This window comes from Pleurodeles waltl, unplaced genomic scaffold, assembly GCF_031143425.1.
Source record: "Pleurodeles waltl isolate 20211129_DDA unplaced genomic scaffold, aPleWal1.hap1.20221129 scaffold_239, whole genome shotgun sequence".
NCBI classification, from domain to species: Eukaryota; Metazoa; Chordata; class Amphibia; order Caudata; family Salamandridae; genus Pleurodeles; species Pleurodeles waltl.
Genome location: NW_027149945.1, coordinates 71978 through 86986, shown reverse-complemented (window position 1 = coordinate 86986; position 15009 = coordinate 71978). Strand labels below are relative to the sequence as shown.

Below are 15009 nucleotides of genomic sequence, written 5' to 3'. Positions count from 1 at the left end.
TACAAATGGGCCCAGGGACATTGTAGGCCCAGTACTGACACTATGAAGGTGCTTTTGTACCTTTTTGAATCACGTAAAGTGTTCTTTTGTTCACATCCTTCCAGGGGGAAAACCTGGAATCTTACCCTACTTGGAGCTCCGTAGCCCTGGGTAGAAGGAGTGACTTTGCCCCCTTGGAGCTGAAACACTCATAATGTGGAATACATGACTAAAACAAGTGCCTGGAGGTTATAAATGGGCCAGGGGCACTGTAGGCCCGGTTCTGACACTGTGAAGGTGCTTGTGTACCTTTTTGGACCACGTAAAGTGTTCTTTTGTTCACATCCATCCAGGGGTAAAACCTGGAATCTTACCCTACTTGGAGCTCCGTAGCCCTGGGTAGAAGGAGTGACTTTGCCCCCTTGGAGCTGAAACACTCATAATGTGTAAAACAGCTGCCTGGAGGTTACAAATGGGCCCAGGGACATTGCAGGCCCAGTACTGACACTGTGAGGGTGCATGTGTACCTCCTTGAATCACGTAAAGTGTTCTTTTGTTCAAATCCATCCAGGGGGAAAACCTGGAATCTTACCCGAATTGGAGCTCCGTAGCCCTGGGTAGAAGGAGTGACTTTGCCCCCTTGGAGCTGAAACACTCATAATGTGGAATACATGACTAAAACAAGTGCCTGGAGGTTATAAATGGGCCAGGGACACTGTAGGCCCGGTTCTGACACTGTGAAGGTGCTTGTGTACCTTTTTGGACCACGTAAAGTGTTCTTTTGTTCACATCCATCCAGGGGGAAAACCTGGAATCTTACCCGACTTGGAGCTCCGTAGCCCTGGGTAGAAGGAGTGACTTTGCCCCCTTGGAGCTGAAACACTCATAATGTGTAAAACAGCTGCCTAAAGTTACAAATGGGCCCAGGGACATTGCAGGCCCAGTACTGACACTGTGAGGGTGCTTGTGTACCTCTTTGAATCACATAAAGTGTTCTTTTGTTCACATCCATCCAGGGGGAAAACCTGGAATCTTACCCGAATTGGAGCTCCGTAGCCCTGGGTAGAAGGAGTGACTTTGCCCCCTTGGAGCTGAAACACTCATAATGTGTAAAACAGCTGTCTGGAGGTTATAAATGGGCCAGAGACACAATAGGCCTGGTTCTGGCACTGTGAAGGTGCTTGTGTACCTTTTTGGACCACGTAAAGTGTTCTTTTGTTCACATCCATCCAGGGGGAAAACCTGGAATCTTACCCGACTTGGAGCTCCGTAGCCCTGGGTAGAAGGAGTGACTTTGCCCCCTTGGAGCTGAAACACTCATAATGTGTAAAACAGCTGCCTGAAGTTACAAATGGGCCCAGGGACATTGTAGGCCCAGTACTGACACTATGAAGGTGCTTTTGTACCTTTTTGAATCACGTAAAGTGTTCTTTTGTTCACATCCTTCCAGGGGGAAAACCTGGAATCTTACACGAATTGGAGCTCCGTATCCCTGGGTAGAAGGAGTGACTTTGCCCCCTTGGAGCTGAAACACTCATAATGTGGAATACATGACTAAAACAAGTGCCTGGAGGTTATAAATGGGCCAGGGACACTGTAGGCCCGGTTCTGACACTGTGAAGGTGTTTGTGTACCTTTTTGGACCACGTAAAGTGTTCTTTTGTTCACATCCATCCAGGGGTAAAACCTGGAATCTTACCCTACTTGGAGCTCCGTAGCCCTGGGTAGAAGGAGTGACTTTGCCCCCTTGGAGCTGAAACACTCATAATGTGTAAAACAGCTGCCTGGAGGTTACAAATGGGCCCAGGGACATTGCAGGCCCAGTACTGACACTGTGAGGGTGCATGTGTACCTCCTTGAATCACGTAAAGTGTTCTTTTGTTCAAATCCATCCAGGGGGAAAACCTGGAATCTTACCCGAATTGGAGCTCCGTAGCCCTGGGTAGAAGGAGTGACTTTGCCCCCTTGGAGCTGAAACACTCATAATGTGTAAAACAGCTGCCTGGAGGATACAAATGGGCCCAGGGACATTGCAGGCCCAGTACTGACACTGTGAGGGTGCTTGTGTACCTCTTTGAATCACATAAAGTGTTCTTTTGTTCACATCCATCCAGGGGGAAAACCTGGAATCTTACCCGAATTGGAGCTCCGTATCCCTGGGTAGAAGGAGTGACTTTGCCCCCTTGGAGCTGAAACACTCATAATGTGTAAAACAGCTGCCTGGAGGTTACAAATGGGCCAGGGACACTGTAGGCCCGTTTCTGACACTGTGAAGGTGCTTTTGTACCTCTTTGAATCACTTAAAGTGTTCTTTTTTTTCCACTTCCATCCAGGGGGGAAACCTGGAATCTTACCCTACTTGGAGCACCGTAGCCCTGGGTAGAAGGAGTGACTTTGCCCCCTTGGAGCTGAAACACTCATAATGTGTAAAACAGCAGCCTGGAGGTTACAAATGGGCCCAGGGACATTGTAGGCCCAGTACTGACACTGTGAAGGTGCTTTTGTACCTTTTTGAATCACGTAAAGTGTTCTTTTGTTCACATCCATCCAGGGGGAAAACCTGGAATCTTACCCGAATTGGAGCTCCGTAGCCCTGGGTATAAGGAGTGACTTTGCCCCCTTGGAGCTGAAACACTCATAATGTGTAAAACAGCTGTCTGGAGGTTATAAATGGGCCAGAGACACCGTAGGCCTGGTTCTGGCACTGTGAAGGTACTTGTGTACCTTTTTGGACCACGTAAAGTGTTCCATTGTTCACATCCTTCCAGGGGGAAAACCTGGAATCTTACCCGAATTGGAGCTCCGTAGCCCTGGGAAGAAGGAGTGACTTTGCCCCCTTGGAGCTGAAACACTCATAATGTGTAAAACAGCTGCCTGGAGGTTACAAATGGGCCCAGGGACATTGCAGGCCCAGTACTGACACTGTGAGGGTGCTTGTGTACCTCTTTGAATCACATAAAGTGTTCTTTTGTTCACATCCATCCAGGGGGAAAACCTGGAATCTTACCCGAATTGGAGCTCCGTATCCCTGGGTAGAAGGAGTGACTTTGCCCCCTTGGAGCTGAAACACTCATAATGTGTAAAACAGCTGCCTGGAGGTTACAAATGGGCCAGGGACACTGTAGGCCTGTTTCTGACACTGTGAAGGTGCTTTTGTACCTCTTTGAATCACTTAAAGTGTTCTTTTTTTTCCACTTCCATCCAGGGGGGAAACCTGGAATCGTACCCTACTTGGAGCACCGTAGCCCTGGGTAGAAGGAGTGACTTTGCCCCCTTGGAGCTGAAACACTCATAATGTGTAAAACAGCAGCCTGGAGGTTACAAATGGGCCCAGGGACATTGTAGGCCCAGTACTGACACTGTGAAGGTGCTTTTGTACCTTTTTGAATCACGTAAAGTGTTCTTTTGTTCACATCCATCCAGGGGGAAAACCTGGAATCTTACCCGAATTGGAGCTCCGTAGCCCTGGGTATAAGGAGTGACTTTGCCCCCTTGGAGCTGAAACACTCATAATGTGTAAAACAGCTGTCTGGAGGTTATAAATGGGCCAGAGACACCGTAGGCCTGGTTCTGGCACTGTGAAGGTACTTGTGTACCTTTTTGGACCACGTAAAGTGTTCTTTTGTTCACATCCTTCCAGGGGGAAAACCTGGAATCTTACCCGACTTGGAGCTCCGTAGGCCTGGGTAGAAGGAGTGACTTTACCCCCTTGGAGCTGAAACACTCATAATGTGTAAAACAGCTGCCTGAATTTACAAATGGGCCCAGGGACATTGTAGGACCAGTACTGACACTGTGAGGGTGCTTGTGTACCTCTTTGAATCACATAAAGTGTTCTTTTGTTCACATCCATCCAGGGGGAAAACCTGGAATCTTACCCGAATTGGAGCTCCGTATCCCTGGGTAGAAGGAGTGACTTTGCCCCCTTGGAGCTGAAACAGTCATAATGAGTAAAACAGCTGCCTGGAGGTTACAAATGGGCCCAGGGACATTGTAGGCCCAGTACTGACACTATGAAGGTGCTTTTGTACCTTTTTGAATCACGTAAAGTGTTCTTTTGTTCACATCCTTCCAGGGGGAAAACCTGGAATCTTACCCTACTTGGAGCTCCGTAGCCCTGGGTAGAAGGAGTGACTTTGCCCCCTTGGAGCTGAAACACTCATAATGTGGAATACATGACTAAAACAAGTGCCTGGAGGTTATAAATGGGCCAGGGACACTGTAGGCCCGGTTCTGACACTGTGAAGGTGCTTGTGTACCTTTTTGGACCACGTAAAGTGTTCTTTTGTTCACATCCATCCAGGGGTAAAACCTGGAATCTTACCCTACTTGGAGCTCCGTAGCCCTGGGTAGAAGGAGTGACTTTGCCCCCTTGGAGCTGAAACACTCATAATGTGTAAAACAGCTGCCTGGAGGTTACAAATGGGCCCAGGGACATTGCAGGCCCAGTACTGACACTGTGAGGGTGCATGTGTACCTCCTTGAATCACGTAAAGTGTTCTTTTGTTCAAATCCATCCAGGGGGAAAACCTGGAATCTTACCCGAATTGGAGCTCTGTAGCCCTGGGTAGAAGGAGTGACTTTGCCCCCTTGGAGCTGAAACACTCATAATGTGGAATACATGACTAAAACAAGTGCCTGGAGGTTATAAATGGGCCTGGGACACTGTAGGCCCGGTTCTGACACTGTGAAGGTGCTTGTGTACCTTTTTGGACCACGTAAAGTGTTCTTTTGTTCACATCCATCCAGGGGTAAAACCTGGAATCTTACCCTACTTGGAGCTCCGTAGCCGTGGGTAGAAGGAGTGACTTTGCCCCCTTGGAGCTGAAACACTCATAATGTGTAAAACAGCTGCCTGGAGGTTACAAATGGGCCCAGGGACATTGCAGGCCCAGTACTGACACTGTGAGGGTGCTTGTGTACCTCCTTGAATCACGTAAAGTGTTCTTTTTTTTCCACATCCATCCAGGGGGGAAACCTGGAATCTTACCCTACTTGGAGCTCCGTAGCCCTTGGTAGAAGGAGTGACTTTGCCCCCTTGGAGCTGAAACACTCATAATGTGTAAAACAGCTGCCTGGAGGTTACAAATAGGCCCAGGGACACTGTAGGCCCGGTTCTGACACTGTGAAGGTGCTTGTGTACCTTTTTGGACCACGTAAAGTGTTCTTTTGTTCACATCCATCCAGGGGTAAAACCTGGAATCTTACCCTACTTGGAGCTCCGTAGCCGTGGGTAGAAGGAGTGACTTTGCCCCCTTGGAGCTGAAACACTCATAATGTGTAAAACAGCTGCCTGGAGGTTACAAATGGGCCCAGGGACATTGCAGGCCCAGTACTGACACTGTGAGGGTGCTTGTGTACCTCCTTGAATCACGTAAAGTGTTCATTTTTTTCCACATCCATCCAGGGGGGAAACCTGGAATCTTACCCTACTTGGAGCTCCGTAGCCCTTGGTAGAAGGAGTGACTTTGCCCCCTTGGAGCTGAAACACTCATAATGTCGAAAACATGACTAAAACAGCTGCCTGGAGGTTTTAAATGGGCCAGGGACATTGTAGGCCCAGTACTGACACTGTGAGTGTGCTTGTGTACCTCCTTGAATCACGTAAAGTGTTCTTTTTTTTCCACATCCATCCAATGGGAAAACGTAGAATCTTACCCGACTGGGAGCTCCGTAGCCCTGGGTAGAAGGAGTGACTTTGCCCCCTTGGAGCTGAAACACTCATAATGTGTAAAACAGCTCCCTGGAGGTTACAAATGGGCACAGGGACATTGCAGGCCCAGTACTGACACTGTGAGGGTGCCTGTGTACCTCTTTGAATCACATAAAGTGTTCTTTTTTTTCCACTTCCATCCAGGGGGGAAACCTGGAATCTTACTCTACTTGGAGCACCGTAGCCCTGGGTAGAAGGAGTGACTTTGCCCCCTTGGAGCTGAAAAACTCATAATGTGTAAAACAGCTGCCTGGAGGTTACAAATGGGCCCAGGGACATTGCAGGCCCAGTACTGACACTGTGAGGGTGCTTGTGTACCTCTTTGAATCACATAAAGTGTTCTTTTGTTCACATCCATCCAGGGGGAAAACCTGGAATCTTACCCGAATTGGAGCTCCGTAGCCCTGGGTAGAAGGAGTGACTTTGCCCCCTTGGAGCTGAAACACTCATAATGTGTAAAACAGCTGTCTGGAGGTTATAAATGGGCCAGAGACACCATAGGCCTGGTTCTGGCACTGTGAAGGTGCTTGTGTACCTTTTTGGACCACGTAAAGTGTTCTTTTGTTCACATCCATCCAGGGGGAAAACCTGGAATCTTACCCGACTTGGAGCTCCGTAGCCCTGGGTAGAAGGAGTGACTTTGCCCCCTTGGAGCTGAAACACTCATAATGTGTAAAACAGCAGCCTGGAGGTTACAAATGGGCCCAGGGACATTGTAGGCCCAGTACTGACACTGTGAAGGTGCTTTTGTACCTTTTTGAATCACGTAAAGTGTTCTTTTGTTCACATCCATCCAGGGGGAAAACCTGGAATCTTACCCGAATTGGAGCTCCGTAGCCCTGGGTATAAGGAGTGACTTTGCCCCCTTGGAGCTGAAACACTCATAATGTGTAAAACAGCTGTCTGGAGGTTATAAATGGGCCAGAGACACCGTAGGCCTGGTTCTGGCACTGTGAAGGTACTTGTGTACCTTTTTGGACCACGTAAAGTGTTACTTTGTTCACATCCTTCCAGGGGGAAAACCTGGAATCTTACCCGAATTGGAGCTCCGTAGCCCTGGGTAGAAGGAGTGACTTTGCCCCCTTGGAGCTGAAACACTCATAATGTGTAAAACAGCTGCCTGGAGGTTACAAATGGGCCCAGGGACATTGCAGGCCCAGTACTGACACTGTGAGGGTGCTTGTGTACCTCTTTGAATCACATAAAGTGTTCTTTTGTTCACATCCATCCAGGGGGAAAACCTGGAATCTTACCCGAATTGGAGCTCCGTATCCCTGGGTAGAAGGAGTGACTTTGCCCCCTTGGAGCTGAAACACTCATAATGTGTAAAACAGCTGCCTGGAGGTTACAAATGGGCCAGGGACACTGTAGGCCTGTTTCTGACACTGTGAAGGTGCTTTTGTACCTCTTTGAATCACTTAAAGTGTTCTTTTTTTTCCACTTCCATCCAGGGGGGAAACCTGGAATCTTACCCTACTTGGAGCACCGTAGCCCTGGGTAGAAGGAGTGACTTTGCCCCCTTGGAGCTGAAACACTCATAATGTGTAAAACAGCTGCCTGAAGTTACAAATGGGCCCAGGGACATTGTAGGACCAGTACTGACACTGTGAGGGTGCTTGTGTACCTCTTTGAATCACATAAAGTGTTCTTTTGTTCACATCCATCCAGGGGGAAAACCTGGAATCTTACCCGAATTGGAGCTCCGTATCCCTGGGTAGAAGGAGTGACTTTGCCCCCTTGGAGCTGAAACACTCATAATGAGTAAAACAGCTGCCTGGAGGTTACAAATGGGCCCAGGGACATTGTAGGCCCAGTACTGACACTATGAAAGTGCTTTTGTACCTTTTTGAATCACGTAAAGTGTTCTTTTGTTCACATCCTTCCAGGGGGAAAACCTGGAATCTTACCCTACTTGGAGCTCCGTAGCCCTGGGTAGAAGGAGTGACTTTGCCCCCTTGGAGCTGAAACACTCATAATGTGGAATACATGACTAAAACAAGTGCCTGGAGGTTATAAATGGGCCAGGGACACTGTAGGCCCGGTTCTGACACTGTGAAGGTGCTTGTGTACCTTTTTGGACCACGTAAAGTGTTCTTTTGTTCACATCCATCCAGGGGTAAAACCTGGAATCTTACCCTACTTGGAGCTCCGTAGCCCTGGGTAGAAGGAGTGACTTTGCCCCCTTGGAGCTGAAACACTCATAATGTGTAAAACAGCTGCCTGGAGGTTACAAATGGGCCCAGGGACATTGCAGGCCCAGTACTGACACTGTGAGGGTGCATGTGTACCTCCTTGAATCACGTAAAGTGTTCTTTTGTTCAAATCCATCCAGGGGGAAAACCTGGAATCTTACCCGAATTGGAGCTCCGTAGCCCTGGGTAGAAGGAGTGACTTTGCCCCCTTGGAGCTGAAACACTCATAATGTGTAAAACAGCTGCCTGGAGGTTACAAATGGGCCCAGGGACATTGCAGGCCCAGTACTGACACTGTGAGGGTGCTTGTGTACCTCTTTGAATCACATAAAGTGTTCTTTTGTTCACATCCATCCAGGGGGAAAACCTGGAATCTTACCCGAATTGGAGCTCCGTATCCCTGGGTAGAAGGAGTGACTTTGCCCCCGTGGAGCTGAAACACTCATAATGTGTAAAACAGCTGCCTGGAGGTTACAAATGGGCCAGGGACACTGAAGGCCCGTTTCTGACACTGTGAAGGTGCTTTTGTACCTCTTTGAATCACTTAAAGTGTTCTTTTTTTTCCACTTCCATCCAGGGGGGAAACCTGGAATCTTACCCTACTTGGAGCACCGTAGCCCTGGGTAGAAGGAGTGACTTTGCCCCCTTGGAGCTGAAACACTCATAATGTGTAAAACAGCAGCCTGGAGGTTACAAATGGGCCCAGGGACATTGTAGGCCCAGTACTGACACTGTGAAGGTGCTTTTGTACCTTTTTGAATCACGTAAAGTGTTCTTTTGTTCACATCCATCCAGGGGGAAAACCTGGAATCTTACCCGAATTGGAGCTCCGTAGCCCTGGGTATAAGGAGTGACTTTGCCCCCTTGGAGCTGAAACACTCATAATGTGTAAAACAGCTGTCTGGAGGTTATAAATGGGCCAGAGACACCGTAGGCCTGGTTCTGGCACTGTGAAGGTACTTGTGTACCTTTTTGGACCACGTAAAGTGTTCTTTTGTTCACATCCTTCCAGGGGGAAAACCTGGAATCTTACCCGACTTGGAGCTCCGTAGGCCTGGGTAGAAGGAGTGACTTTGCCCCCTTGGAGCTGAAACACTCATAATGTGTAAAACAGCTGCCTGAAGTTACAAATGGGCCCAGGGACATTGTAGGACCAGTACTGACACTGTGAGGGTGCTTGTGTACCTCTTTGAATCACATAAAGTGTTCTTTTGTTCACATCCATCCAGGGGGAAGACCTGGAATCTTACCCGAATTGGAGCTCCGTATCCCTGGGTAGAAGGAGTGACTTTGCCCCCTTGGAGCTGAAACACTCAAAATGAGTAAAACAGCTGCCTGGAGGTTACAAATGGGCCCAGGGACATTGTAGGCCCAGTACTGACACTATGAAGGTGCTTTTGTACCTTTTTGAATCACGTAAAGTGTTCTTTTGTTCACATCCTTCCAGGGGGAAAACCTGGAATCTTACCCTACTTGGAGCTCCGTAGCCCTGGGTAGAAGGAGTGACTTTGCCCCCTTGGAGCTGAAACACTCATAATGTGGAATACATGACTAAAACAAGTGCCTGGAGGTTATAAATGGGCCAGGGGCACTGTAGGCCCGGTTCTGACACTGTGAAGGTGCTTGTGTACCTTTTTGGACCACGTAAAGTGTTCTTTTGTTCACATCCATCCAGGGGTAAAACCTGGAATCTTACCCTACTTGGAGCTCCGTAGCCCTGGGTAGAAGGAGTGACTTTGCCCCCTTGGAGCTGAAACACTCATAATGTGTAAAACAGCTGCCTGGAGGTTACAAATGGGCCCAGGGACATTGCAGGCCCAGTACTGACACTGTGAGGGTGCATGTGTACCTCCTTGAATCACGTAAAGTGTTCTTTTGTTCAAATCCATCCAGGGGGAAAACCTGGAATCTTACCCGAATTGGAGCTCCGTAGCCCTGGGTAGAAGGAGTGACTTTGCCCCCTTGGAGCTGAAACACTCATAATGTGGAATACATGACTAAAACAAGTGCCTGGAGGTTATAAATGGGCCAGGGACACTGTAGGCCCGGTTCTGACACTGTGAAGGTGCTTGTGTACCTTTTTGGACCACGTAAAGTGTTCTTTTGTTCACATCCATCCAGGGGGAAAACCTGGAATCTTACCCGACTTGGAGCTCCGTAGCCCTGGGTAGAAGGAGTGACTTTGCCCCCTTGGAGCTGAAACACTCATAATGTGTAAAACAGCTGCCTAAAGTTACAAATGGGCCCAGGGACATTGCAGGCCCAGTACTGACACTGTGAGGGTGCTTGTGTACCTCTTTGAATCACATAAAGTGTTCTTTTGTTCACATCCATCCAGGGGGAAAACCTGGAATCTTACCCGAATTGGAGCTCCGTAGCCCTGGGTAGAAGGAGTGACTTTGCCCCCTTGGAGCTGAAACACTCATAATGTGTAAAACAGCTGTCTGGAGGTTATAAATGGGCCAGAGACACAATAGGCCTGGTTCTGGCACTGTGAAGGTGCTTGTGTACCTTTTTGGACCACGTAAAGTGTTCTTTTGTTCACATCCATCCAGGGGGAAAACCTGGAATCTTACCCGACTTGGAGCTCCGTAGCCCTGGGTAGAAGGAGTGACTTTGCCCCCTTGGAGCTGAAACACTCATAATGTGTAAAACAGCTGCCTGAAGTTACAAATGGGCCCAGGGACATTGTAGGCCCAGTACTGACACTATGAAGGTGCTTTTGTACCTTTTTGAATCACGTAAAGTGTTCTTTTGTTCACATCCTTCCAGGGGGAAAACCTGGAATCTTACACGAATTGGAGCTCCGTATCCCTGGGTAGAAGGAGTGACTTTGCCCCCTTGGAGCTGAAACACTCATAATGTGGAATACATGACTAAAACAAGTGCCTGGAGGTTATAAATGGGCCAGGGACACTGTAGGCCCGGTTCTGACACTGTGAAGGTGTTTGTGTACCTTTTTGGACCACGTAAAGTGTTCTTTTGTTCACATCCATCCAGGGGTAAAACCTGGAATCTTACCCTACTTGGAGCTCCGTAGCCCTGGGTAGAAGGAGTGACTTTGCCCCCTTGGAGCTGAAACACTCATAATGTGTAAAACAGCTGCCTGGAGGTTACAAATGGGCCCAGGGACATTGCAGGCCCAGTACTGACACTGTGAGGGTGCATGTGTACCTCCTTGAATCACGTAAAGTGTTCTTTTGTTCAAATCCATCCAGGGGGAAAACCTGGAATCTTACCCGAATTGGAGCTCCGTAGCCCTGGGTAGAAGGAGTGACTTTGCCCCCTTGGAGCTGAAACACTCATAATGTGTAAAACAGCTGCCTGGAGGATACAAATGGGCCCAGGGACATTGCAGGCCCAGTACTGACACTGTGAGGGTGCTTGTGTACCTCTTTGAATCACATAAAGTGTTCTTTTGTTCACATCCATCCAGGGGGAAAACCTGGAATCTTACCCGAATTGGAGCTCCGTATCCCTGGGTAGAAGGAGTGACTTTGCCCCCTTGGAGCTGAAACACTCATAATGTGTAAAACAGCTGCCTGGAGGTTACAAATGGGCCAGGGACACTGTAGGCCCGTTTCTGACACTGTGAAGGTGCTTTTGTACCTCTTTGAATCACTTAAAGTGTTCTTTTTTTTCCACTTCCATCCAGGGGGGAAACCTGGAATCTTACCCTACTTGGAGCACCGTAGCCCTGGGTAGAAGGAGTGACTTTGCCCCCTTGGAGCTGAAACACTCATAATGTGTAAAACAGCAGCCTGGAGGTTACAAATGGGCCCAGGGACATTGTAGGCCCAGTACTGACACTGTGAAGGTGCTTTTGTACCTTTTTGAATCACGTAAAGTGTTCTTTTGTTCACATCCATCCAGGGGGAAAACCTGGAATCTTACCCGAATTGGAGCTCCGTAGCCCTGGGTATAAGGAGTGACTTTGCCCCCTTGGAGCTGAAACACTCATAATGTGTAAAACAGCTGTCTGGAGGTTATAAATGGGCCAGAGACACCGTAGGCCTGGTTCTGGCACTGTGAAGGTACTTGTGTACCTTTTTGGACCACGTAAAGTGTTCCATTGTTCACATCCTTCCAGGGGGAAAACCTGGAATCTTACCCGAATTGGAGCTCCGTAGCCCTGGGAAGAAGGAGTGACTTTGCCCCCTTGGAGCTGAAACACTCATAATGTGTAAAACAGCTGCCTGGAGGTTACAAATGGGCCCAGGGACATTGCAGGCCCAGTACTGACACTGTGAGGGTGCTTGTGTACCTCTTTGAATCACATAAAGTGTTCTTTTGTTCACATCCATCCAGGGGGAAAACCTGGAATCTTACCCGAATTGGAGCTCCGTATCCCTGGGTAGAAGGAGTGACTTTGCCCCCTTGGAGCTGAAACACTCATAATGTGTAAAACAGCTGCCTGGAGGTTACAAATGGGCCAGGGACACTGTAGGCCTGTTTCTGACACTGTGAAGGTGCTTTTGTACCTCTTTGAATCACTTAAAGTGTTCTTTTTTTTCCACTTCCATCCAGGGGGGAAACCTGGAATCGTACCCTACTTGGAGCACCGTAGCCCTGGGTAGAAGGAGTGACTTTGCCCCCTTGGAGCTGAAACACTCATAATGTGTAAAACAGCAGCCTGGAGGTTACAAATGGGCCCAGGGACATTGTAGGCCCAGTACTGACACTGTGAAGGTGCTTTTGTACCTTTTTGAATCACGTAAAGTGTTCTTTTGTTCACATCCATCCAGGGGGAAAACCTGGAATCTTACCCGAATTGGAGCTCCGTAGCCCTGGGTATAAGGAGTGACTTTGCCCCCTTGGAGCTGAAACACTCATAATGTGTAAAACAGCTGTCTGGAGGTTATAAATGGGCCAGAGACACCGTAGGCCTGGTTCTGGCACTGTGAAGGTACTTGTGTACCTTTTTGGACCACGTAAAGTGTTCTTTTGTTCACATCCTTCCAGGGGGAAAACCTGGAATCTTACCCGACTTGGAGCTCCGTAGGCCTGGGTAGAAGGAGTGACTTTACCCCCTTGGAGCTGAAACACTCATAATGTGTAAAACAGCTGCCTGAATTTACAAATGGGCCCAGGGACATTGTAGGACCAGTACTGACACTGTGAGGGTGCTTGTGTACCTCTTTGAATCACATAAAGTGTTCTTTTGTTCACATCCATCCAGGGGGAAAACCTGGAATCTTACCCGAATTGGAGCTCCGTATCCCTGGGTAGAAGGAGTGACTTTGCCCCCTTGGAGCTGAAACAGTCATAATGAGTAAAACAGCTGCCTGGAGGTTACAAATGGGCCCAGGGACATTGTAGGCCCAGTACTGACACTATGAAGGTGCTTTTGTACCTTTTTGAATCACGTAAAGTGTTCTTTTGTTCACATCCTTCCAGGGGGAAAACCTGGAATCTTACCCTACTTGGAGCTCCGTAGCCCTGGGTAGAAGGAGTGACTTTGCCCCCTTGGAGCTGAAACACTCATAATGTGGAATACATGACTAAAACAAGTGCCTGGAGGTTATAAATGGGCCAGGGACACTGTAGGCCCGGTTCTGACACTGTGAAGGTGCTTGTGTACCTTTTTGGACCACGTAAAGTGTTCTTTTGTTCACATCCATCCAGGGGTAAAACCTGGAATCTTACCCTACTTGGAGCTCCGTAGCCCTGGGTAGAAGGAGTGACTTTGCCCCCTTGGAGCTGAAACACTCATAATGTGTAAAACAGCTCCCTGGAGGTTACAAATGGGCACAGGGACATTGCAGGCCCGTTTCTGACACTGTGAAGGTGTTTTTGAACCTCTTTGAATCACTTAAAGTGTTCTTTTTTTTCCACTTCCATCCAGGGGGGAAACCTGGAATCTTACTCTACTTGGAGCACCGTAGCCCTGGGTAGAAGGAGTGACTTTGCCCCCTTGGAGCTGAAACACTCATAATGTGTAAAACAGCTCCCTGGAGGTTACAAATGGGCACAGGGACATTGCAGGCCCAGTACTGACACTGTGAGGGTGCCTGTGTACCTCTTTGAATCACATAAAGTGTTCTTTTGTTCACATCCATCCAGGGGGAAAACCAGGAATCTTACCCGAATTGGAGCTCCGTAGCCCTGGGTAGAAGGAGTGACTCTGCCCCTTGGAGCTGAAGATGTAAACATGTACACATATTCTCGACTATTAAGCCCCCACAGGGTGGGGCTTACAGACAGACCCATGTAGGGAACAAAAAGTCGAGTTATCCCGGCCGGCCGGCAGTCCGGCCATCTGGTCGGCCACTTGTGCAACCAGATGGCTCAGCGTGATGTGCGACCAGATGGCCGGACAGCCAGCCAGCCGGGCTAACTCAATCTTTTGTTCCCTAGAGGCCTGTAAGCCCCCACCCTGTGGGGGCTTAATAGTCGAGAATACGGGAAAGCGTAAAGAAATTGGGTATAGGCCTGGAGAGCGGCCCAACCCGGCAGGGAAAATGTAATAAAATGGTGTCGCATACACACAGCTCTGTTATGATCCAGTGGGCGGCCCTCAGAAGGGCCTTTAGGTTGTCTTTTTTGTACGTTCTCGGCGAGTAGCGTTTAACCGCCAAATCCGTAGAGAGTACGTCCCTGGCGCTTCAGGGCGTAGACCACATCCATGGCGGTGACGGTCTTTCTCTTGGCGTGCTCGGTATAGGTGACGGCGTCCCGGATGACGTTCTCCAGGAAAACCTTCAGCACACCGCGGGTCTCCTCGTAGATGAGGCCGGAGATGCGCTTGACACCGCCGCGGCGAGCCAGGCGGCGAATGGCGGGCTTGGTGATGCCCTGGATGTTGTCGCGGAGCACCTTCCTGTGCCTCTTGGCACCGCCTTTGCCGAGCCCCTTTCCTCCTTTGCCGCGTCCAGACATGCTCTCTTCTCGGTCGAAGCAGAAATAAAAGCAGCAGCCCGAAAACGGCTGCTTATATAGAGCAGCCGGCGGACCGGCGAGGGAGCCTCTCACATCACGTGACAGGGCGGGAGAGCCGGTGCCCGGCCCACCCTCTGCAGAGAGCGGGCCCCGAGCGGCCGCCGCCGTTTGAAAAAGAGCGGGCTCCCAGCCGCCTCTTTGTCCTGGGCTCGCCTGCGGGCGGGCGGGCTCTGCAGCTTCTGCTCT

At 49.3% G+C, this 15009-nt stretch overlaps 1 protein-coding gene across 1 annotated transcript; it reads right to left on the bottom strand.

The window, feature by feature from the left end:
• Positions 1 to 14393: 14393 nt before the first annotated feature.
• LOC138275427 (histone H4) lies at positions 14394 to 14901 on the bottom strand. Its single transcript, XM_069219084.1, has one exon. The coding sequence runs from the start codon at positions 14761 to 14763 to the stop codon at positions 14452 to 14454; it is 312 nt and encodes a 103-aa protein (XP_069075185.1). The 5' UTR covers positions 14764 to 14901; the 3' UTR covers positions 14394 to 14451.
• Positions 14902 to 15009: the final 108 nt, after the last annotated feature.